This window comes from Ceratotherium simum, chromosome 8 (assembly GCF_057802395.1).
Source record: "Ceratotherium simum simum isolate JZ-2026a chromosome 8, ASM5780239v1, whole genome shotgun sequence".
In the NCBI taxonomy this organism is placed as follows: Eukaryota; Metazoa; Chordata; class Mammalia; order Perissodactyla; family Rhinocerotidae; genus Ceratotherium; species Ceratotherium simum.
The window spans coordinates 39,415,996-39,443,171 of NC_141907.1; the positions used below are offsets into that span (position 1 = coordinate 39,415,996).

General features: G+C 39.2%; 1 protein-coding gene across 1 annotated transcript in view; it reads right to left on the reverse strand.

The window, feature by feature from the left end:
* Positions 1–27,176, reverse strand: part of CORIN (corin, serine peptidase) — a 220,990-nt gene that overhangs the window by 37,105 nt on the left and 156,709 nt on the right. Inside the window, exons 10-15 of the mRNA XM_004419037.3 lie at positions 23,967–24,074; positions 15,533–15,764; positions 11,378–11,523; positions 10,500–10,607; positions 3,044–3,157; positions 1,101–1,211 (exon numbers count right to left, since the gene is read on the reverse strand). Coding sequence (XP_004419094.2) covers positions 1,101–1,211; positions 3,044–3,157; positions 10,500–10,607; positions 11,378–11,523; positions 15,533–15,764; positions 23,967–24,074 — 819 coding nt within the window. The remainder of the gene's footprint in view (positions 1–1,100; positions 1,212–3,043; positions 3,158–10,499; positions 10,608–11,377; positions 11,524–15,532; positions 15,765–23,966; positions 24,075–27,176) is intronic.

Genomic DNA, 27,176 nt, shown 5'->3' on the forward strand with positions numbered 1-27,176 from the left:
GCAACAGATGTTAGCTCAGGGTGAATCTTCCTCAGCAAAAATAATTCCTTCTCATGAAAACAGATGATAACTTTACATAACTTTGCTTCACTTACATATCTTCATTTTTATTTATTTTAGTTAAGAACCATTTGGTAAGTATCTACCCTGTGCAAACAACTGCTCTCAGTGTGATGGACGACTAAAAAAATGAATTAGAAATGTTCTCTGCTCTCAAAGAACCACAATTCTAGTGAAAGAGACAGACAGTTCTTAACTTTTTGTGAGTTAGAGATGGCCAGAGGTAGGGCCCATTCCTCTGAGTTTACCCAATGATTTGCATAATTATAAGGAGCTGGTTGTAACTTCATTCATATCATTTCCTTTGAAGAGAGCATATGAGCATGCAAGTGTGTGAGAGTGATGTTAATTTTGGATTAATTTGGTATGTGCACTAATTCCTATTTTATAAAATAGCATCCTCTGTACTTAATAAATCACAGATCATTTGTGAACCACTGCACAATTAATCACAACACAACATGATGATCATAATTTGGCCAGATGATGCAAAGGACTGGAATAAGAGCCAAGTGAATGGAAGGAGTGATGAGGATGGGATGATAGAATTAATCTAACTCAAGATTACAAACTGCAACATTGGTGGTACTGGTGGGAGATGCCTTTAAGTCCTATTCACGTAAAGGAGTAGAGAGTTAAAAGTCCCATCTGGAGCAAGAGTATAGGGAAGATGGAAGGGCCACTTTGACATCCTATTCCAGGAGGTGTCACCAATACAAGAATGACAGACTATTGATAATTGTTGAAGCTGGATGATAAAAGAGTTTAAAAATTTTATTCTAACAGTTATATGGTTCTAACAATTTGAAGCCAAAAGTTTTTACATATAATATAGATATTTCAAATAAAAAAGTAACTTGGGGGAAGTTTTTTGTGAGTTGGAAATAATATATATGAATCACCACTGTCAGCAGTTATAATAGTAAAGCAAAACAGATGAACTTGGTTAGTAAAATCCTTGAAGCCATTTAGGCTTCATTTCACTTAGATGGCTGGCAGGCATTAGAGTGCACAGCAGATGGCAGGAACAAGCAGCTTACCACAGTCCCATTCGTCTGAACTGTCTAAGCAGTCGGCTTCACCATCACACCACCGGTCCCGCGACACACACTCGTGGTTTGCGCATTCTAGTTCATCATCTCGGCAAAACGCTGGCACAGGGAACAATAAGCAAGAAGACAGAAACGTTTTAGAAGAGAATGTGATTATCACTAACATGCGCATTATCATTTGCTGGCAGGAGCATGGAAGGAAGAAAAGATGTGGTCACCAAGGCCTCCAAACAGGTGTCAAGCCAGAATAACAGAATTGATAAAATCTCATTTCCTAGATGTTGATACATACAAATAGTAGCACTGAAACAGAATTACTATCTCCAAGTGATTAGATTCTCTAGTTCTAACAGCAAGATTTAGAAAGTGGTACCCAGAGCGACAGAAATCCCAAAGATTAGAGAACAGGGTTAAAATCTGAAGTGGCATGTGCAGAGCACTGGGGAGGAGCAGACTGAAGTCACCACAGGATGAAAACAAGCTCTGTCCACAGTTATGGATAATACATTGGGTTTTTTTAAATCTCTACTATGAAATGATTCTCTGAGTCGTATACTAACTCCCTGCTGGGTTTTTTAAAATTATAGTGAAACTCCTCGATTGCCTGCCTAGCACCCATTTCCTTTCTTCCTCCTTTTTTAAGGGAACCTGATTTTGTTCAGGCCCCTCACTCCAGCTCCAGAGAAAGATCCTGATTAGTTCAAGTGGAACATGGCATTTTTCTGACTATAATTATTTTTTTCTGAATATAATTATTAGTCCAGGAGTAAACACACAATCCAAGATCAGGGTCTTGGTGTGTGGTTTTGTGGGTTGTGCTTTGCAAAATAGTTCCTGCCCAAACCCTGCTGGCCAGGCCATGTGCCCCTGCCTGGGACAGGGGCGGTCTGGAGGAAACAGCATCTTTTTCTAACTGGTTGTCCCTATGGGGCGCTTCTTTTTGCGATTCAGCTGTTTAGGTCTTGTCTTTTCTAATTTACACAAAGGCTCTTGAATTCTAGCTGGGACCCTTCTCAAAGTTGGACCATCTCAATGAATCCCTGAGTGATGTTCCAGAGATGATGGCGAGGTTCTTGCTCCTTCCAACTAGATATGATCAAGGAAAAAAAAGCATGGCAGCCCAGTGCTCTTGGCAACCATCTTTTGACCCTGAGGGGAGCCAGCCAGAGGTCAAGCCAAACTAAAGAATCACAGAAAAAGTACTCAACTCCCACATCCAGCCTCAAGATCCAACCTACATTGACTTTTTCTATGTTAAGTCATATGTGATATAGACAATAATAAAAGATAATAAATGTCTTCATTGTTTTAAGTCAGTTTGAGTCGGGCTTTCTGTTACTAGTACGTAAAACATTTTAGGAGATATATATTTTTTTCTGATTCTAAAACTACTGGCCATTCATTTAGAAAACGTAGAAAAGATAGAAAAGCACAAAAACTTACTAATCCCACCATCCAGGGATTATAATTGTAAACTTTTTATTATGGCCTTCTGATTTTTGTCTATATGTAAGTATATGTACTTTCAAACCTCAGGACAATAGTACCTCTAATACTTTATATTTTGTTTTATTCACCTAATGATATGTAATGAACCCAGGAGTAATTAGTCTTCTAATTTGATTTTTAATGTTTACATATTATTTCATTTTGTGGTTGTATTTAATGCCCCCTATTTTGGGATATTTGGGGTGTTTTAATTTTTTCCATATAATAAATAATGCTAGAATAATATCATTGGATACATATTTTAACACACGTTTGATTGTCTTCCTGCCGTATATCTTTACAAGTGGGGTTTTGGTCAAAAGGTCTGAACATATGAAAAGCTTTTGATACATATTTCCAAATTTCTGGCTTACATTCAAAATGAGAAGTAATTAGTGTTTAAAATAAAAATGTTCTGTTAACCAATTCATGCCATCACTTACAGCAGTTTTTTTCATCCATGTTTTCAGGGCAGTCTGGGAACCCATCACAGATGACTGTGGGCTTCAAACATTGTTTATCGGATGGACATTCCCAAAGATCTCTCTCTTCACAGCCTGGAAACAGAAGAAAAGGTTATTTGCAAGAGATGTGGAGGTGAAAATAACGATGAATTTGATCAAGCAATGAAGAAAAATTACAACATAAAGGCATGATTTCTGTTTTCTTAAAGAGTTTTGACTCCTGTATCCCATGGAAAATGTAATTTAGAAAGTAGAAGTACTCCGTAATCTCCATACTGCAATATAAATAGTACAGCTCTCCTAAGAGAAGGTCAAAAGTGACATATGGGAAATGGGAAAAAATGCAAAAGCAATTACACATTAATGTTCATCTTTAGCTATTCCTTTTGCTTTCTGAGTCAATTTGCCAACACATAAGAGTCCTCTATAAAATGATGAGTTATGCTTTTAGGCAAATATGCCAAAACTTAGTGATCTAAATGCATATTATCTCAAAATGTAATTTCAGTCAACAAATGGAGAGGCCATCTGTGTGTTTAGCAAAAGAGGCTCTTTCTATGTCAAATACCTACAAAACTAGTTTAAGAGCCAGGTATGAAAACCATTACGTTAGTAGTATAGTCAGAGATCTAAGGGTAGAAACTTTATCAATTAATATGAGAAACAAACGTAATTTGCACAAGATCAAGACTATAAGCTTGAACTTGAACTTAACTTGAATTTGCCAATGAAATAGCAAGAACGTGATGAACTTAATAAATCCTATTTGATTCAAATGCAGTGCATTTCCTACATCTACTAAAACAGGCCAAGAGTCTAATGTGTTCTCGTTACTCCACTTGGCTCCGTGGCCCTCACCAGGCTGTGAGGTGCGTGAAGGAAGAGACCATACAGCATCCATCTTTGGGTGCTCTTCACCCCCCTGCCTAGAACATCAGCTAGCCCACAGCAGGCCCTCAACATGTCTGTATTTTAAATGGAACTTTATTTGTGTGAGAAACAAAAAGTTTCTTGGTCCCAAGAAAAAGATAATTTAGTTTAAGGTGAGTGAAATGCAAAGCAGTCATCAAATAAGGAGTTTCTGAAAAAATGCTATTTCTCATCTGACCTAGTACAAATAGAATTTTGTAGATGATTGACTCAGGTTTCTTGGAACCCATTAAAAGAAAAAATCTGCTTTTTTTCAAAATTCTCATTGAAAACAGTTATCAAAATAAGTCATCAGAAGAGACCTTTTTACTGTGAGCTAAAATTAGATTTACGTTGTTTCACCATTCAAAGATATAGGCAATAAATAGTGAGAGCCATATAGCTGGAATGGTCTTAGGCCCAAGGACATCTGCTCTAGGAACTCATGGGGATATAATTTGGAGCTTTCAGCTAGCAGAGGATACAGACATTATCTGGGATTTTCTGACAATGATAGTCCCTTGGGTCCCTGGAGATTTGAGAAGGAGCCCGAAGTCTGCCCTCCACAGCCCAGCTCCTGCCAAATGGCACGGTGGGCTCATTCTACCAGAGAGCAAGGAAGATGAAGACAGAGGTCAGACATCCCACAATGCCTACCCAGCTCCAAACCACACCTCTTGCGGTAGAGGATGAGAGAAAACAGCGCGAGTCTTTCCGACTGTTCACAAGGTACCCTCCCTAAGAGTACCAAGAAGAACTTGGACATTTGGAATGAGCTGATGGAAGACTACAAACGTAGATCTTCTGGGACATAAGGCCTGCAGCCTCACAAATAGCAATGGTAATAATAAGAGATAACATTTACTATCCACTACAAATCCACATTCAAGATACAAGTTTTAATTCTTCAAGTCAGTATTAAGATCACTTCTTATAAGTGAGGAAACTGAGATTTAGAGAAAACAAATAAATTGCTCCAAATCTAGCCTTACAGAGAAAGATGGAGTTGGGCTCCAGGTGTGAGTCTTTAGTTGCAGTGCTCTGTAAAATGAGAACGCACAGTGTGCAGGAGGGGTAAGAGCGAGGGAAGCACAGCTTTAGCGTCAGACACTGGATTTAAATCATAGCTCCAAATCTCACTAGCTGTGTGACCGAATATAAGTTACTTAACTTCTCTGACCTTTAGTTTCCATATCTCTAAAATAATAATGACAATGCCTGCTATATAGGGTTGCTATAAAGATTAAGTGAGTACTCTACATGCATTAATTTGCTCTTCTGTATCTTCTATTTTCTAATAAAAGTTTGTGTGGCCTCATACCTCCTTTGTGGAGTTATGGTGAGCATAAATGAAGGAGGATGAAAAGGTCAAGACAGTCACATGGAAGATAGTATCATTATTTTGTGAAGAAACCACTCTCTGAATGACATTTTTGGTATAATTATGTTTTAAGTTTATGCTTTAAAAGGAAAAGGGTATCACTTCATTAAAAATTAAAAGCAGGTATGGATGGGATGGGATGTTTAATGCAGCTGTAGGTTATGAAACCAAATAATTGTTGATGTCAGAATAACAACCACCCCAGCACGAAGATAATGACAAAGCCCACTCACGGAGGCCAGGGTGTGTTGCTGAAGTGACCAACTTGTGCCAGTTTGCCTGGGACTTTCCAGGTTTGAGCACTAAAAGTCCCTCGTTCTAAGACTACCCCTCAGTCCCGGGCAAACAGGGATGGTTTGCCACCCTAATTATGCTAAGCATTCTGCCAGGTTCTTCACTTTCTCTCTCTCTCATTTTCACAAAAACTCTGTGACGGCAGGTCTCACCCTAACTGGAGCACCTTTTTTCTCTACCAAAAAGTTGACATTATAGGTAAAGAGAGCAAACCACCCTAAAGCAGATGCTTCTTGTACTATAAGAATCTCTCAGTTATGCAAATATAGGGTAAGTAGCTCTGCTCACTAGATCTGCTTATTTGAGCTACATGAAATAAAAATATCTTCAAGGAGGAGCTGGTCACATGGGGAAGGGAGCAAGGTGATTCTGGGTCCTGGAGCTGGCAGAATCTGGAATGGTCTGGATCTAGCCACCATGGGCCAGCATCTGTCCCAGGAAGTGGCTGTGGATGCGACCTTGGAGCGGATCACAGCAGCTGTAGCAGTGAGGCTGAGGCCTAGCAGATGTGAAGGCCCCCCCAGAGCATGTGACTCCGGGCGATGGAGCCCCAGTCTCTAAGAACAGCCACAGAGGTCTCTGCCCCAGCACCTGTGGTGGCAGCCCAAACAGAGGACCTGCCTCCCCACTGGACTCCAGGCCTGACTGTTAGGCGCAGCAACTCCAGAACAGGTCGTAGGGCTCGCATCTTCAACTAGAAAGTCTCAGCAGTCATCCCAATTCCTAAGTCAATGCCCCGTTTTAGGGTACCATCCTCATGTCATCCTCTTCAACATGTGCTGGCCTAGTACCCTGTGAAGAGGCAGGATGAGGACACAGAAAGAGCTCTAACCTACAGGCTGGGGGCCCCCTTGGTGACTGTAATCCTGGAGATGGGGACATCCACCCCAAAACAAGCACTACCTCCGGATGAGGCGTCACCCTCCTTCCCGTGTTTGCTGTGTGAACCAGGTACTCTGCCCAGACCATGCTTTGGACACGACATGCCAGCCTGCTCTTCTCTGCTATAAATAAGACCTTGGTTTGTCAGAGACAAGACCGAGTCAGATAGGATTTCTTCCCCCAAGGGAGATCCCTGGGGTGATCTTTGACAGGAGTCACCTCCTGGATTTCCTAGCATCGTGGCAAGTGGGTTCTTGGTTATTGCCTTCTGAAGACTGAATAAGGCATGTTATAAACATTCCAAGCTGTAGAGGATAAAGTGTGTGTTCTTTACATTTTGCAAGTGAGGAAATTGAGGTCCAGAGAAGTTAAGTGACTGACCAAAAGTCACACAGCCTCTAAGTGCTGAGCCAAGATTTAAATCCAAGTCTAAGTCTACACAGAGCACTCTCTGCTATTCCAGGCTGCCTGCTGAAGACGCCATATAAGATAGCAAAGCAGTTAACCAAGTGGCAAAATATCTAACGGGAAGAAAAATGCCTCTCCCTTCACATGGAAAAATGAAACCCTACTTCGTGATCAGAGATCCATCCTGAAGATTCATCCTGAAGGCACATTTGTGGGTGTGTGACATGATATGGACACAATGCCTCCCACTCAGTCTTCTGCTAGTCACAGAGCAGAGTCAGTCTCTTTCACAAGCAGAGAGACATAAAAGCATGGAGACTGGCTATTTGAAGTGCTAAAAATGCCAGTTAAGCCCTTCTCTGTGAGAAGTTATACAAATACTATGAAAAAGTCCAAACGGATAGTCTTTGGAAAACTTGTGAAATCAAGCTCTAAAACTCACAAATATCAGTCAGAGGCTTTGAACAAAAGCCTGAAGGGGTTTTGATGCTGAGAAAAAGTTCAGGTTATATTTAAAGATTTTATTTTATTTGAGGCCAAGAGGAGATCAAAGATAGATGATGAAATGATTTTCAATCATTTGAAGACAAACAGAAAGGCACTTAATGACAGTCAGACATTTGTGTTGTTGTCAATCTTTTTCCATATGGTGTATACCTTTTTATGTAGAATAGTGGTCAATTAGTAATTGTGATGCTGTATTCATGTAATAAAGGGTTTTATTTCTACAGTAGATACAAAGAAACTTGTAGCTTTATTCTCATTTAACTGCCCCATGGAGAAGACTTGCTGCTCACATCACAGCCCAGGTACCACCTTGCTCCTGCTGGTAGCTCATTCAAATTGTGGACACAGGCTTAGCAAAGCTTACCTCGGTCTCACAAACTCAGATCTATAGCGTGATGCCAAAGCTCACACATATAATCCTGTTGTTATTTTCCTTAGCTTTCCTTTCTTTTATGTTATTTTTGTTCATTTCTTTGCCCAGATCTTTGACTTTTTCTCCATTGCTTAGATACCAATGCTTGGAAAACGTTAGATTGAATATAAACTCGTTTCATCAAGTTGCTAGTTTTACAGATAGCTCCATCTAAATACTACATGTTAAATTAATGACAACCCACCATCCTTTAAGACAATGAAGTGCTTCTGTACTGACAGTGCTGACTCTACAAATGACTCCCGTCTTTTAGGCTTCCATCCCATGAAGCAATTCTGGAATGATGTGTTCAGATTCGCATAATTCTTCCAAACACTTGCTGAAAACATTTTTAATATTGACAATGTTTTCAACTACTGTTTACATTTGCAGGTACACAGTCAAAACAACTTCAACAACAAAAATTTACCACAAGTACAGGAGACACTTCAGAACAGCATTGCTCATTGCTAAATTCTAATTGACCTATTTTAACAGTGTATTTATAAATGGTGTGCTTTGGCTACCATGTTTTCCTGCTGCAGATGTGCGAAAGAAATACAAAGCAAATTTCCAACACATCAATTGTATTATAACTAAATTAAATAAGTATGGTTTTGAGGGGAAAACCCAATAATGTTATTAGAAGTTCTGAGGGAGCTGCAGATGTGTGAGAGTGAATAGTTAATTGCCACATTATTCAGTTAAGCCCAAGCATTTAAGTGCCTTCAACTCCACAATGGACAGAATAAATCAGGAAGACATGAAGCTTGGGGAGAAACCCAGCTTCGCTGGAGCCGGTGTTGCATTACCAGATGGTGGGCCCATGCACGCCCATGGAAACAGAGACAAACTGAACAAGTAGGCAAAATCAGAACTGGATGATCTCCCAATAGCCCTCTGTTGGGCCCTTCTCAACATGACCTTTTTATTTGATTTTAAGTGGCATGTCCTCCCAGAGCATCAGACATGCCCATTCAAACATGTGCATACGTCCCAAAGGGGAATGTCCTTAAAATTTCTATTATCAGTCTCTTTGGAAAACTTAATAGGAGTATTCTCATAACTTACTACTATTGGAGCAGTTAATGTAACTCCAAATGTATTAATTTCTTACTCACTTTTAACTTTCCTTAACTAGAGCTCTGAGTAGTGCCATCAATATTTTGTGTTTGATGAGGATTAGACAATGTATTCTATTATTCCATTGTGCCTTTAATTGTGTGATTGAAGTATTGAAGAAAATTTATTTAACTAGAAACCTGACATTTTAGGGTCATTTAAACCCGGTAGTGGTTTGAATTTCTTTTTTGCAGAATATATTCTTGAACTCAGACCATTTAGTCTTGATAAGTCTCTTTTTGAAACTAAGCTTTTACATTTCTTAAATATTTAGTCCCCTACTGCAAATTTAGGTCTAGTCACCCCAATAGAGTATCATGCAACCTCTTTCAACTATGTAAAATATCTATTTTAAATTGCATCTCAGAATACCATAACCCATCAAAGTCATAGTTTCATGAACAAATCCAATAGATTCTCAATAAATCACTTACATAAGGGATATTCAATGAGTTTTGATTTATTTCTTTACATAAAGACCATAAACAAGGAAACAACAGTAGCTTCTCAAAACACTGTATGTTCCTCCCTAACAAAATCACCCCTGGTCACTGTAGCATCATTCTGACAGCTCTAGTTTTCTAGAAGATGTACTTGTCCATATTTATAGTAGCTGATAGGATTTTAGTTGATTGCTTGTGACATTTTGTCTAGACCAGAAGGGCAAAGTCTACTATGGAAAATTCATTTTGGGGAGCAAGGCAATATTTCATACTTCAAAGGCCAAAAGAATAAAATGATTTCAAAAGATGTATTGCCGTATGTGCTTTCAATGACAAAAAGCGTCAAATTTTTTTCTAAGCAGAGCAAGCTAAATAATCAAAACCAAACTATTCTTTGGATAGCCCTTCAATCATTTTGCTTTACTCCAGAATATTGCTTAGTAAAGAGCATTGCCCGTTTTCTATTCTCTGACACATTCTGAGGTTACGAGTACAAAGGTTTGCAGGGAAATAAAATGGGAATTAACTCCACCTAAATGACCCCTGGCATTTCTGGCCTTTCCATTGGTGATTTTGGAGCTCAAAGGCAGAAACGTCAGGAAGAGTTTTATCCCTTGCCGACAGAGACAAAATCAGAGAAGGCATGAAAATAAATCCCAATTAAATTTGAACGTTGGAGGCTGAACTCTGTCTTTGTGTATCTAGATGCCTATTTAACAACATGGAAATGATATGCAAAGACACTATTGTTCTGACTTTAAAATAGATGACAACTGCTTTATAATCCCTAATAATAAAATAATTCCTTACATTTATGAAGTGCTTCTCCTTTTACTAAAGGTTTGCGCATATGTCATCAAGGTTATAAATAGAGGTGTAATGATGGGAAAATCAATAGAATTAATAGGAAAAACACTTATCAATTCATACCCTGCCATTTGATCATTTACGAAGTAAATGTCTTAGCATTCAATCCTGTCACTACTCATGACTATCAGTTGACACTTTTTAACACAGTCCCTTATCTTAACCCGTTATTACTGTACATTCAAGAAAAATGCCATCTCACATACATACCACAGTTTTCTTCATCACTGTCATCATCACAGTCAGCCTGGCCATCACATCTTCTGGAAGCCAGAACACACCGTCCTGAGCCACACTTGAAGTGACTAGGTGAGCATTCTGTGAAAAACAATGGGCCATATTACTGTCAAGAGACAGAAGACCCAGAACCATCAGCTAATTTGTTTATATGTGGGATGCTGTGGAGAAGCTGTTACTGAAGATAAGAATGGTCTTCCATTCAGCAAAGCTGAAACAGCCAAAGTTAACTTGGCTTTCTTCTGTCTGCTTATCAGCGTTTTTCTCCTTCATCCTTGGCATCATCTCTCCAGATCAGCTGTTGAGTGTCTTTATGCTTTCCAGCAATTAACTATCTTTCCCAATGGACACCCAAACAGTTGCCAGAGCCTGAATGTCCTGTGGAGTCAATGCTTCTAACTACCCAGCTGCCTTTAATGTGGCAAATTGTTTCCTGTCCTAATCTTTCCACCTGGTGGGCAGGTCCACAATTCCATTTCTCTACCCGATGATCTTACATTGCCAAGGTCTCTGAACATTTTGCACTTGAAGAAACCAAGGCTTGATGTCGCCCATTACCTTCAGAACCTCTAGTATAAAAGCAGCATCCATACATAATGGATTCTGTGAATTAATTGTGGTTAAAATAAATACCTGGAATATTAAATTCATCCCTGTCATTTATTTTTAAAATGAAGACAAAGTATAACAGATGAGCACCAAATTCTCCAATGTAATCAAGTTTATAGACCCACTCACCTATGCAGCCTGATTGGCAACTAAATAGAAAAAACAACAACAGAGAAACTTCAAAAGGTGGCTGTTAGATTCATCATGTTAGACACCCCACTGTAATCAATTTAGAAAGCAACCTTCCACATCTTCATCAGGCATTAGGCAGGTGTGATTAACTGAATTTTCCTCTGGAAATTGATTGCAATCTGTGTCTTCAGGCCACTGTAGGCCCACGATCCCAAGAACAGACTCACAGTGTTCTTTGGAGTGCTCACATAGGGCTCTAAAAGAGCAAGAAAGACAAAACATTAGAAGCACAAATAGCTACATCTGAGATGTGTGTTAAGAATCTATGTAGAGTTTTAATTCTGTGTGGGTTTAGGTCTGTATGTGTATGTAGCGTAAGTGTGTACCAATATATATAGATGCACATATACATAATAGGTACTTGGGAAACCCAAATGAGTAATATCTCTACAAAGGCAACATTCCAGCAGCATACTTGCACCAAAAGAAACTTCGTTTCAGAAATAGAAACAGAGATTTGTTTTGTTTTTCATTGAAATATATTTGACATGTATGATGTAAACTTAAGGTGTAAAACATATTGATTTGATACATTTATATGTTGTAATATGACTGCCATTGTAGTGATAGTTAGCATCTCTATCATGTCACATGACTATCATTTCTTTTTTGTGGTTGGAATAATTAAGATCTAGACTCTTAGCAAGTTTGATGATTATAATACAATAGGTCTATATTCACTATACTGTGCATTGCATCTCCAGGAACTATTTGTCTACTAGTTGCAAGTTTGTACCTTAAACAACATCTTTAAGAAGATTCCCTTCTCCAGTTTGCCTTTCTCATTCTCTCTTCTGTCTTTCAGGCAGATACATTCTCCAGTGTTTTTGTTCCAAGCAGGGAAGGCCCCAATATCACTTTGGATAGTCTGCCACCAAAAGTCACGGAATCTGTACAACACTCTCATTCTCAGAGGTCACTCCCTCCAGTGACAAGCCATGTGAGCCACTGCATGTGCCAACCTGGCTTGCCTAGGGCATTGCCTCCATTACTTCAGCTTAGATCCAATATTGTTGAAACGCTTGGTACTTCCCCCAAACCCATTTACGTTGATCTCAAGTTAGTTATAATGAAATTTATTGTTGCTGTTGTTGTTGTTTAAAGAAAAGATAACCTAAGCATTGTGCTGGGTGCTTTCATGTGCGTTATCCCATTTGTACCCAAAATATTTTTAAACCGAGGTATCAGCATGTCTCAGAGAAGGTTTCTTTACTTCCTATGGAAAAAAAACATGCTTTTGCCTCAATGTATTACCAAGAAATTAATTACATGGTTAAAAAAAAAAAAAGGCAGACATAACCAAAGTAAATTCCTAGGCAAATTTCTTATTTCCTTTCAAATACATTCTTATTTCTCAAAAGTTTCAAACTTTAAACTATAAGTTAATTTCAACAAGGTAGGGAATGGTTAGCAATTGAGTGGGGACGTTTCAGAGAAAGCTCTGTCTACATTTAAGACTGGACAAGGCAGAGCATAACTCAATGCTGCTTTAGCCTAGGAATTTGGGACAAAGACGAAGTCATGATGTTCCCATACTAGTTTTGTCAAAATGAGAAGTTCAATAGTGTTCAATAACTCTCTGTTGGACTAAATATTTTTTTTGTAGATTTGTTAAAAATTTATATAATTCAACTGATGCTGCTATTTTAAATTAACCATATGATATCTAATTTATATGGAAGACTGTACAGTGCCTGACTTGACCACATCCTATTTTTTCTATAAAATGGAAATAATACAATATGTGGCACTACAACTCCAGGGGGCACTCTTCTCGCAATCCGTATGGTGCTCAGCCATAGACAGCTGCCCTGATGGCAGGGGCCTCGCTCAAAAGGTTATTTTGAGGATGAGATGGCAGAACTACCCTAACGTATTGAGCACATTGTAAGGACTCAATAATGTTAAATTTTTCAGACTCGTAACTTAAAAACTAAATTAAGATCAATAAATAGGCTTGGCAAAAGCAAGTATGTATTTGCTTCATGAACGTATTAGTATATTATTCTCGTCACAATATAAAAAAAATTTTCTTATAGACAAATATCAAAATGTAAAATTTATTTTGATAGCCACTGAGAATGAAAAATGTTAAGTGTAAACCTGAGAAACAGAACTTAATTTCTAAAAGAAGTTCACCAAAATGCTGATTGAATAACAGTTCAGGATAAATCTCATCTTAGGTATTTTAGTATGAAAATTAAGCCATGAAATTATAAATTATATGTGGATATAAATTTGTTCCAGAGAATACTACATCAAGAAACTTTTTATACATATGAAAAGAAAGTCAAATACAAGAATTTAAGTACTATTACAAGTAATTATTCACTATCATTGATCTTGCTTAGAAAAAGTGGAATAAGATTTAGAAATAACTTGTAACATAAAATTGGTAGGTATTTTATCAGCGATACTTTAAAAGTCATTTAACAGAAATTTTCAGAATTATGTTGCACAAGCCAACAATAAGCTTTACTGTCTCTATTTGTTTAATTGGTCCGGTTCCCCAAGTCATTTTGAAATTTTATCGTTTCCTGTCCCAACTCTATGCTGCCCCTACCTTGTCATCCATTTGATATTCAGTATAAAATTTATTGTTTTCCCATCTGTCCACCATATTGATAGTATTGCTTTTTCTTAAAGCTCTAAGTAACTTCTGATCCCAACATATGGTTTCCGTAGATACCACTCACATTTAGACAAGCACATCTGTATAGTCACCCCTTGATGGAAAACATCCGCCCCAGAGATGGCAGCAACCCACCTCTGTGACAGCCTCTTGTATGTGCATATTCTCTGACTACAACCCCTAACACGTGGCATAGAAGAAGGGCAAAACTGCCATAATGTAGTTGTGTTCCCATCCTGTCATCAGAGCTACTGTTTATTCAAGGTTTACAACTGATTGGAAGCACCTTACATCTATGCACATCCATTTAATCTCACAACAACCCAACTCAACAATCATCACTAGCCTGATTTTACAGGTCAAGGAACTGAGGCTGGGAGAGACTGAGGCATCTGTCTCAGGCTACACAGCAGCTAGAGAAGAGCCAGGCTTGAATCAGACAGTGGACTCCCAAGTAGCTCTCTTAACCTGGAGGACATCACTCATATCCTAGTCCAAGCCACACTCTGGAAATGCTGTCCCTTACAGTTCTCCCACCTTATCCTCAGGGATACGTTCCAAGACCTCCAGTGGATGCCTGAAGCCACCACGGATGGTACCCACCCCTATACGTTCATACTATGCATTTTCCTATACATCCATACCTATGATAAAGTTTAATTTATAAATTAGGCACAGTAAGAGATTAACTACAACAACTTCTCTTCGGCATATCTGAATTGCTAGCATCACTACTCTTGTGCTTTGGGGCCATTATTAACTAAAATATTCAAAATAAATAATTGAATACAAGCACTGCGATACTGGGACAGTCGATCTGATAACTGAGAGAGCTGCTAAATAACTAACCAGTGGGTAACGTAGCGTATACAACGCAGATACACTGGACAAAGGGATGATTAATGTCAGGGTGGAACGGAGCAGGATAGTGAGAGATTTCACCACACTACTCAGAACAGAGCACAATTTAAAACTTATGAATTGTTTATTTCTGGAATCTTCCATTTAATATTTTCAGACCTTGGTTGACCTCAGGTAACTGAAACCGCAGAAAGCAAAACACAGATAAGGGAGGACTACTGTATTTCATTCAAGCAGGTAGAAAAACGTCAGTGATGTCCATCTCCTGCCCAGCCTGTGCGGTTGTGTTATGTTTCCTTCAGGCTATTCCTTGCGTAATGTACCTAACTTTTGAGTGTTATCAGAAGGCAGCATTTTAAACACATCAATGTTGCCAGAGAAAGAGGCAGATATACCCCTTCTTCTGCTAACTGACATTTCTAAAAACACTTTTTGACCAGCCAAAATGATACACACGTGATTTGCTTTGATTAAAGTCCACGAACTATTATCAAAGGCAGTTCATACCTCCCTTGTTTGGTAGTTGAGTAATGAAATCGTACTCAAGTATTCATTTTAGAATTCCCACTTCTTTCCCTTTTAAATACATAATTTGTTAAAAACAGAGCTCCTTGGCAAAATACGCACTTAGTCTAAGCTCAAACTAAGTTTTCATTCCCATGGTTCTCCCTGGGGGAAAATGAGGATGCTTGAGGGAGACCCCTTGTATTACCTGCAAGGGGGGATACGTTGGTTTGTCTTCATGTCACACTTTGGTACCAGAATGGTGCAAGCAAAGAACATGAGGTATTTGTAACAATTGGTTTGTACAAGCGCAGGGAAAAGAGAGGACTCCCAGCTGATGGATGCTTCCTTTTGAGTCCTGTGGCCAAGGTAATTTGGATAAGTTGTATGGTTGTAGGGCAAATTCATGCAGAGTTCCAACGTAATTGGTTCACATTGACCTAACAAGAAAACACACATATGGATATATATATATGTGTATATATATATACACATATATATATTAATTTCACATGTGAAACAATTTCTTAAAAACTTACGAAATTGAAGTCTATCGTACCTTCTTTCTTTAAAGTAGTGAAGACTAGAATGCAAGTGGTATATAACATTGCTATCGAAAGATAAATAATTTGGTTAACGAAGTGCCAAACCAAGATTCATTTCTGTATATGTAGCTGCTAGCATAGTGCCCAGCACGCATGTTTTAGAACGTCGTTCTCATTTTTTCCCTCAGTTCAACTTGTCTGAAAGTGACTCTCTTTTATGATTCCTTCTACTCGCTTTAATTTGTCTTCTTCTTCTGATTTATTCATTACTTCTAAACTAGTATATCCCCCATCATCTTCACAGCCATTAAAAAAAATGAATTTGGCTAAATAGGCAATTAGATGACTTTTTTCTATGTTTTATTGTTGATTAATAGATTTAAATATAAAGCTACAAGATTTCAGGGCAGGGGAGGCTGAAATTGGTTAGATATCCATTGCCAATGAGATAAAATCCTAACTCGTTAGCTTGGCATCCAAGGCTATTTTACACTCCAACCACGGCCTAACTTTCCGGCATCATCATCTATGACTATCGCGTCAGCAATATTTCCTTGGCAACACCAGACGTTTTAAGAATTGCATGCCTTCATGAGCCCCGTTAGCTCCTCTCTTATCCCCTTCTTTTCTTGATATACTTGTAATCACCCCTCAAATGCAGTCATGCTTCTAGCTGCCAGGTACGTATATAGCACCCACTGCCTAGAATGATCCTTTCCCATCCTCCTCACCAAGCTAACTCCTCCTTGGCCTGCAGGACTCAACATAAACACCTCTTCCAGGAAGGCTTCCTGGCCAACTCCTCTCCGCTTCCCAGTCCCAGTACGAGTTTCTGCTGAGCGCCAGAGCTTCTTAGGCGTGTTCCTGCCGCACACACTGCTCTCTGTTGTATTCTTTACTTAGTTGCCGCCCCCACACAATTCAAAGAATTTCGAGAAATGAGACTTTATTTCTTTATCTCAAAGTCTGCACCTAGCACAGTGCCAGAATGACGGAAGGAAAGGAGGGGGGGATAAGTGTCAGGAACTATCCTAGGCACTTAAAATGTAAAAATAACAAAAGAGAGTCCCTGCCATTGAGGCACTCCACAATCCTCCCAGGAAGAAAGACACATGCTGGCAGTTGGAGTATAACATGAACAGGCTAGAATAGTTGTATCGAACGAATGCTAGGAGCCCAGAGGGACACGGTGGAGCAAGAGTGTCTCAGGAAGACTTCCAAGGATAAAAGAGGTTCAGGCAGGTTCGGGGGAATGCAGTAGAAAGACCCCCTGTTCCCTCTCTGTCTGCAGTAGATGTGCCACATTCCCAGAGGTGAGAGAGGTAATCAAGCGAGTGTCTTGTCAAGTCAGTAGATACAGCTCTAACTCTATATTTTTCCCAACTTCTTTAATATAATTTACAAAAATGGGATCATTCACAGAGATTTGGATGCAGTCTTTTTTTCCTTGAATATGACTTTCCTTTCTCTCTCTTCCTCTACCACCAGATCAAGTTTTAACTTTTTATCGGTGTATTTCATTTAGTTGATGAATAGACATATCACATGGATAACAGTCCTATCTTTTGATACCTGGAGAACCTATCACTTTCAATTTGCGATAAGATACAGGCTTTAGGTGTTTCAGAGCTAAGAGAGATGAAAGGATTAAGTTATGATCATATATTATTCCAAAGATCTTTATTGAATGTGGTAAGCTTGATTGAATCTTGTGCTTTCTTCCTTCATAAGGCATTCTTCACAGAGTGCTAAGCAAGATAAACTCTCAAGATATCTGTCAGCCTCAAATTCTATGATTTATGATATCAATAAGCTTTTTTATCTTCATCATTAGGCTCACTCGCTAGCCTGATTTATGAGAGCCACTAGAGGGCGATCGCGTCACAAATATGTGAGGATGTTTAAATACCCAGGATTGTTTTCAATACAATTTTGACGCAATGTCTAGCATGATGTCCTGAACTAGATGAGGTTTAATAAATATCTGTTGAAAAAATGATCCTGATGGTGTCTCAATGATATCCCACCTTTCAAAGTCTGAAAGAAGATTTGTTAAATTCAGCCTAAAGATGGAATTAACTAAACGATGTTACATCCTTGTCATGATGCAATCAATACTCTGAAGCTACCAGAAATTATGTTTTAAATAATGGTCATTTACATGAGAAAAGTCACTTTTCAACATCCATCAGCATATATAATAATATTCCAAGATTCATCGTTGCCTCAAACTCTATATCTCTCTTTATCATTATTATTTTGAATAGTTAGATGAGTTATTACAAGGTGAACACCCTTGTAACTACCAACTAGGTCAAGAAATTGAACTTTGCCAGACATCCCAGATGCCCCTCCATATACTCCTGTCTTAGTTTTATTACCTAAGTGTGCACTGCACCCTAGATACTACAGTTTAGGTTTGTCCGTTTTTTAAATTTGTTTTAGGGGCCAACCCGGTGGCATGGCAGTTGAGTTCACACACTCTGTTTTGGTGGCCCGGGGTTTGTGGGTTCGGATCCCGGGCACAGACCCACACACTGTTCATCAAACCATGCTGTGGCAGCGTCCCACACACGAAGTGGAGGAAGACTGGCACAGATGTTAGCTCAGGGACAATCTTCCTCACCAAAAAAAAATTGTTTTATCTTTTCAGACTCTTATAATATTTGGGTTCCCCCTCCATCTCTTTATTTTTCCTTAAAGTTTATCTGTTGAAGAACCCAGGGATTTGACCTGTAGAGTATACCATAGTTTGGATTTTGCTGATAGAACACTCCCGGTAAGGGTAAATATGTTCCCCTGTCCTCTCTATATCTGGAGCACTGGGAGCTGTATCTGGAGAGTTGATTAGGTTTCATCTCTTTGGGAAGACTATAAGTGCTGTGGTGTTCTTTCATCAGAAGGCACATCATTACACCGAAAACTATAAAACATTTCTGAAAGAAATTGAAGAAGACACAAAGAAATGGAAAGATATTCCGTGCTCTTGGATTGGAAGAATTAACATAGTTAAGATGTCCATACTTCCTAAAGCCATCTATAGATTCAATGCAATCCCTATCAAAGTTCCAAGAACATTTTTCACAGAAATAGAACAAAGAATCCTAAAATTTATATGGAACAACAAAAGACCCCGAATAGCTAAAGGAATCCTGAGAAAAAAGAACAAAGCTGGAGGTATCACACTCCCTGATTTCAAAATATACTACAAAGCTATAGTAACCAAAACAGCATGGTACTGGCACAAAAACAGACACACAGATCAATGGAATAGAATCGAAAGCCCAGAAATAAACCCATACATCTATGGACAGCTAATCTTTGACAAAGGAGCCAAGAACATACAATGGGGAAAAGAAAGTCTCTTCAACAAATGGTGTTGGGAAAACTGGATAGCCATATGCAAAAAAATGAAAGTAGACCCTTACCTTACACCATACACAAAAATTAACTCCAAATGGATTAAAGACTTGAATGTAAGACCTGAAACTGTGAAACTTCTAGAAGAAAACATAGGCAGTACGCTCTTCGACATCAGTCTTAGCAACATCTTTTCAAACACCACATCTGACCGGGCAAGAGAAACAATAGAAAAATAAACAAATGGGACTACATCAAACTAAAAAGCTTCTGCACAGCAAAGGAAACCATCAACAAAACGAAAAGACAACCTAACAATTGGGAGAAGATATTTGCAAACCATACATCTGATAAGGGCTTAATCTCCAAAATATATAAAGAACTCATGCATCTCAACAACACAAAAACTAACAACCCAATTAAAAATGGGCAAAAGACCTGAACAGACATTTCTCCAAAGAAGATATACAGATGGCCAACAGACACATGAAAAGATGTTCAAAATCACTAACTATCAGGGAAATGCAAATCAAAACTACAATGAGATATCACCTCACGCCCGTCAGAATGGCTATAATTAACAAGACAGGAAACAACATGTGTTGGAGAGGTTGTAGAGAGAAGGGAACACTCATACACTGCTGGTGGGAGTGCAAACTGGTGCAGCCACTATGGAAAACAGTATGGAGATTCCTCAAAAATCAACGATAGAACTACCATATGATCCAGCTATTCCACTGTTGGGTATTTATCCAAAGAACTTGAAAACACCAATTTGCAAAGGTACATGCACCCTGTGTTCATTGCAGCCTTATTCACGATAGCCAAGACTTGGAAGCAACCTAAAGTGCCCATCAAGGGACGAATGGATAAAAAGCTGTGGTATATATACACAATGGAATACTACTCAGCCATAAGAAACTTGATGAAACCCACCCATTTGTGACAACATGGATGGACATTGAGGGCATGATGCAAAGTGAAATAAGTCAGAGGGAGAAGGTCAAATACCGTATGATTTCCTTCATTAAGTAGTAGATAATAACAACAATAAACAAACACATAGGGACAGAGATTGGATTGGTGGTTACCAGAGGGGAAGGGGGGAGGGAGGAGGGTGTAAGGGATAATTGGGTACATGTGTGTGGTGATGGGTTGTAATTAGTATTTTGGTGGTGAACATGATGTAATCTATGCAGAAATAGAAGTACAATGATGTACACCTGAAATTTTTACAATGTTATAAACCAATGTTACTGCAATAAACAAAAAATTAAAAAAAAAAAAAAAAAAAAAAAAAAAAGAAGGCACATCATGTCTGATTTCTCTCTTTTTGTGATGTTGGCAGCTGTAGATGCTCAATGCCTTGACCCATTAATTCACTGTGTTACCGAATGGTAGTATTCTAATTCAGTCATTTATTTTTCACTTACTAGTTGGGAATGCTTTTACAGAGAGATTATTCCTCTCATCTACTATTTGCTCCCAAAGACTGAAGTCCTTAAACATTATGGTGTTTGGCTTTGTTTTAACCACACCCCTATACTATTTGTTCCTTCCAACTAGAGACTACAAAGAGAAGGCAGGAAATTGATAGACCATGGGAAATTATTCAAAGAACAAAGCTGTTTATTTCTTCCTCGGTGTTGAAGAAAAAAATGCATGAGTACACCCATAGAACTAAAGGTCTATAGAACTCTGTGGAAAACTTGAAAAGTCCCTGGACATGACAGTCACACTTGGCTTCATGCAGCCATGGCAGTCATGGGCACAGAGAGGCGAGGAGAGACACATGCCCAGCAGCTGCTCTTCTGCCAGGCTCCCCCCAGTCTTGATTGCACACTACAAGGCAGAAGCGATGGATTAGTCCCTCCACACCAGAGTGAAGGGAAATACTATTCCTGCTCCTACCCCCTAAGGCAAGGATATGTCTGTACTTTGCTTCCCAGAACAATGCAAAGATCTTAAAGATTCTGGGCTATGAGTGGATATGGTGATATTGTGATAATACTTCAAGCCTATCAGCACACAATATCATCAGAGATGTGGGATTTAGGCTTTTTTTTTTTTTTTAATTGTAGGCATTTCTGGAAATCTGAGATAAGCCACGGACCTTCTCCATTGAAAAATTTGAAAACTATGAAAATTTTTTCACATCCAATTTCAGGGATGTCACTTCCCCTGCAGCCTAGTCATGAACAGACCACTAAAGCAATAATTCTCAACCTTGGCTGCACATTGGGGTCACCTGGGGAATTTTTAAAACACTGATGCCTGGGTCCCACCCAGTGTATCTTCAAGGACCATCAGAAAGTTACATAATATTTTATGGGATGGCAAGAACCAGTGTCTTCAAGGACTAGACTCCCAGCAACTCCAGTGAGAGGCTGACTCCACCAGACAGAATATCCACATTCTCCAAACTCATATTCTCCATTGGCAGGAAGCTAGAGAAAGAAACTGTTGTTCAGTTGTGCCTCAGACTCTAAGTAATAAAAGTCTCTGATAGTGGTAAACATCTTCAAATACTGAATCACATTTTCAAGTGCATAAGGAGTTTTCTGAGAGGAGATGCTACTTTTCCACCTTTACAGAGAACCAAGCATACACATACCATTCTGAAGCTCTCTGAAAAATAAGGAATAACATTTTTACTCTCAACTGGAAGTGAGGCATATACACTGTTTTTAATGACACAGAAGGAATGCGGGACCAATGACTAGCCCAGGGCTTGGTACTCAGAAGAGGGGAATGTTCAAATGTTTGCTGAATATATATGGAGAGAATCTGGCAAGAACATCTATGGTGAATGAGGAGATAAGATAGTGAGATGCTAGGGACTCTGTTTGAGTGTATTTGAAGAACACAAAGAGAAAACCAAAGTAGTATATGTGAGTGGGAAGATGGCAGTATATTCCCCCATGTAGAAAAGTTATCTCCAGAAAGGCTGAAATCATCTCTCCCTTCTTTGCCATTAAAGTGCCCAGTGCCCATTCCAGTGCCTGGAACATCGCAGGCACACTATAAATACTGGTTGAATGTATGAGCCAGAGTTATCTAGTGCCCTTCCTACAACTTCTTTTTTTGAAAAGTGATAACATATTTTTAAATTCTTAATTTTGAAATATTTCTAGCATAGAGAAAATCGAATAACATACACCCAGTTACTCCCCACTCAGATTGGACACAGGCTAACGTTGCTCTTTTAACTTTTTTGAGTCTAACAGTAAATGCCCTTCCATGTCAGACAACCCTCAAAACTTTAATAATAAACACATGTCTGAGAGAACACCGCCACTGTTCAAAATTCTTCATCCCAATTTCAAAGTGAAGTAAAAAAATAATTCTGATAAAGTTCCAGGGCAGACTGGGAGATAAGCAAAGTGAAACAATGGACCCAGAACATATCCATATCCATATCCATATCCATATCCATATCCATACACACAGACACACACATATATATACATACACACATATACATATGCATACACACGTATATACATACAGATATACACACACATACACGTATATTTAAATCGGTTTAGAGTGAGTAAAATGGCAGTGTGTGTTAGTGGTCAGACTAATATCTATCTGAACTGTTCTCTCATATGGGAAACAGAGGAGGGCTGGGTATTGTGCTTTCAGCCAAATACTTATTAAGCGCTCATGAAAATAAACAAAAATGCCTGTCAGTCTGGGTTTTTAATTGGCTGTCTCCTTTGCACTCCTATCCAGTCCACTGTTTTCACCCCTTGAGACTCCCTAATGGTTTCAGGGGCACCCTCTTTAAGCTCTACATTGACCCAGAAGGGTCACTGAGTAAAACTAGGACCCAAAAACAGCAGCAAGTCCAGGACCCAAACCCTTCAGCCTTTCAATCTCCCAGCTTCCATTGGCCTTCAGCCGCGAGGACACGTGTGAAGAAGTCATATCTTCTTGCCAACTGAATGCTGACAGATCTGCTACTAAATGTCAAGTTGAAGGTGAGGCTGAAAACTCATTATAAAAAGCAAAAGAGTGAATAGAATATGAAAGCAGAGCCCAGGAGTAAGGAATCATTACTAGAAATCAGAGTCTTTGACGGGGATTCTGATTCGTTTTAAATTTCTTATGAGAGTCTACACAGTCGTCCACTGCTCCTGCCCATTTTATCTTAGGGGAACTAAGAATTCTTCCCCCTGAAGCCAATTTAGAAAGAGCCACCTGTTTACACCATTTGGAGCTGGTACGTTGTCACCGGAACAAATTAACGTAATGGCTGCAAGATCATTATAGGTCAGCAAAGTTCCTGGAAAGGTGAGAATAAGTTTTACTAAAAGAAGAGACCGCCAAAGTTGTACGTGGCTATTGAGATGAACTTCATCTTTGCTTCTTAGATAAAGTTTCCATTTTTGAAGCTGTGTTTTACAAAGGAAGAAAGATAGCATCTGCTTGCAGATGGAGCCAAGAAAATAATATATAGGAGCTGATGTTGAGTTGAAAGTAATGGTAACGACATTAAGCAATGTGGATTTATGGCCCATTCACAACGACACATTTGTTTCTGATTTAAGTTAATTAAGACCATTTTGTTTCTTTTCTGCTACCACATGCAACCTTCAAAAAAGAAAAAGACAACAGATATATATATTTTTGAAGGGATTCCAGACTTCAGTATTTTAATGTCAATGCAAAAGAGAAAAGCAGAATGCATATCCTGCCACGGTGATTGCATTTGTCAGCTGCTGTACTTACTACAGTTATTCAGACTGTTGTTCAGGTCACAGAGAGAGCTACCACCACATGAATCAAGGCAGGAATTGTAGAGGCATCTTTGGTCGCCTTCTTGACATGGAGTCTGACCTACGGGGGGTGGGGAAAGGCACATTCACTTGCATCATCTGTAAATTCCTTACACGAGGATCTAAAGGATCAAGAACGTCTGGCGGAGCCAAGGAATGACACAACTGTAATTTCCTTCCAGTTTCTCCAAAAATATTAAACACATGTTGAATAGGTACTTTCTGGATTAATTCTCCTGGCAACTAAATACAACACAGTTATTCCAAAATGATTCTGTAGGAATGAAGAAACAAGAGGCAGCCTATCCTCCCCAAAACAGGTTGTTGTTGCTTTTAATGGAAAAAAAGATAGTGCTTTATATTTACGCGGGTGCATATACTTGATTACAAAATAAAATTCAATTGATTTGAGGGAGAGGCCAATATAAAGATATTGAAATTTTGAATCTTAAATTATGTTATTTTAAAGACTCATTTGCTCCCAATTCTAGTCTTCTCTCTAAGGAAAATGCTTTCCCGAATAATAAATAGGGCATCAACACCAATACAATAAGGATACTTCATCATGGTATGAGTCTTGTGCAGCTGTGATTCATAGTTTCTGTATGTCCTTGGAAAGTATCATTAGCCTAGCTGTCATGACCTGAGAATTGGGTTTCTTGTTTCCAAATGAATGACAACAGTAACGTCAGCCTAATGGCTTTTCCTTAAGGTATGTAGAGAGGAAACTGCTTTTTCCATTGATTTCCTGGTTATTTGTAGATCGGATGGATAAGGTAATAAATTACTGCCCATCCCCCATTATAGTCAATTATTTTCAGACACATCACCTGGATCTAGAAAATCTTGCAAGGCATTTTTAAGTATAAATAATGGAACACATATACATATAAATATCCTTATCTATCATTCTAAGACAATGTTTATTATACTGGACTCTTTCTCCTTTCCAGTACCATTAATACACAACAGTATATATCATAGCCTTGAAGAAAAGAGAGGTGACTCTTTTTTTTTTTATGTCATCAGTGTCAAACTGTTTTTGCAAGGTAAGCCAGGCTAATTTCCATGAGTTTAGTCTCTTAAAGAAATTTTATTAAAACAACATGCATCCATTATAATGCATGATACTAAGTGTCTGCTACATGACAAGCTTATATGACAAGCTAGGCCGTAAGCATTGAAAGATAAAAGAGCACAATAGTTTATACTCCAATTGGGAATATGGTCATGAACAGAACCGTACAACACTGTGTGAGCCTTTCTCCACTGAAGGTACATGTAAGGAGCAGTAGAAGCAAATCAGGGCGGTGCGGGACAGCTTCCCAAAGTCAGATGGGGTAAGTTGGGCTAAGAAGGAAGGATGGGTTTCCCAAGCAGACAGCAGAATGTGCAAAGGCCTGCAGTGGGAAAGTGCACAGGTTGGAGTTTAAGGGAGACTAGAGAGGAAGGCTGAGAGCAGAGCCTGAGGGTTGTGAAGGCCTGAATCTTCACTAGGGCCCAAAACCCGGGGAGAAGTGGTCCCTGCTTCCCTCCCCAGCCTTGTCGGGTAGAACCAGCCCGTGACCGCTGTTGACAATATTCTAAGTGGCACACTCCCCTTCACTCTCAGCTCTCTAATCACAAGGGCCTTCTCCCAGGACCACAAACATGCCTTGCTCCTTCCTTCCTGGGGCCCTTTGGCCAAGCAGTTCCCTGTGTCTGAAATGCTTTCTCCAGTCCCATTCTCCTTCGTTAACTCCACTCATCCTTCAGATCTTAGCTCCAATATCTCTCCCTTGGGGAAGCTTCCCTGAGGCTCTTTACCAGGGCACGCATCCCATATATGGCCGCCTAGCACCCTAAGTTTTCCCTCATGGCTTATGTCACCCCATGGTTAGGCACTGACTTGCAAAATGATTTGTATGATGCCTGTCTCCCCCAGAGCCTGCAAGCTCTGTGAGGTGTTGCGCTTGCCACTAAATTTCCAGTGGTTGACCATGTTTTAGCATCACAATATACATTTATTAAGTTGAATGCATTAAAGAAAATAATGTAAAAAAAGAGGCTAAAATTTTACTGTTCCATCCACTTTATCATATGACTTTCTTACCTCTCACCACATGTGAGGAAATAATCTACAAATCCTGCCATTGCCTAGAATCCAAAATCATTTCAGAGTTGAATTATGTAGAAGGAAAGAACAATTTGATCCTAAGGGAGGTGCTTGGCTGATATACACACAGCAACTTGTGGCTAGAAAAGGATTTCCTTCTGAATTTTAAAATTGGTAAAATGAAGCACTCCTTATCTAATTTTGTATGTAATAAATCTGTGATTAAAAGGCTCTCCCCTTAGGGGCCAGCCCTGTGGTGTAGTGGTTAAGTTTGCACACTCCGCTTTGGCGGCCCAGGGTTCACAGGTTCGAATCCCGGTGTGGACCTACACACCGCTTATCAAGCCATGCTGTGGCAGGCGTCCTGCATATAAAGTAGAGGAAGATGGACACGGATGTTAGCCCAGGGCCAATCTTCCTCAGCAAAAAGAGGAGGATTGGCAATGGATGTTAGCTCAGGGCTAATCTTCCTCACCAAATTAAAAAAAGGCTCTTCCTTTAGATGTGGAGTGCTTGTTCCATCAAAGCTATTCTAATGAGCATATTCATTATGACAAAACTAATTTAGCTACAGGTGACCAATCTCATTAGCTGATTTGTGATATACACAGTCCAAAACATGCTTTAACGTAATGACCATGTAATAATAGCTAACATTTGTTGAGTGCTCACCATGTGCCAACTCTGTGAAGTAGTTGTCATTATTCCAAGTTTACAGACACAGGAACTGAGATATAACAGGGTTAGGTTACCGGCCTAAAGTCAACCAGATAGTGGGTAGCAGAGCTGGGCTTGAACCCAGGCAGCAGGGCTGCAACAACCACATTCTTAACAATGTGGCGAGATCACTCACTAACAAATGCAGCGATTTTTAAGTCAAGGGATATTCTTACCAGCCCTGTACTGACAGCTGCTTCTACACAAACTGGGGCTTAAAACAATCAGTGTGGAACTTTCTTTTCTGACAGAAATAGACACATTTTAAAAACCAGCTTATTTGATTTGCTTTTTCGAGTCTCACAGATGATATCAGATGCCTTTTAAAGTATATTTAAGTCTATTGCTTCA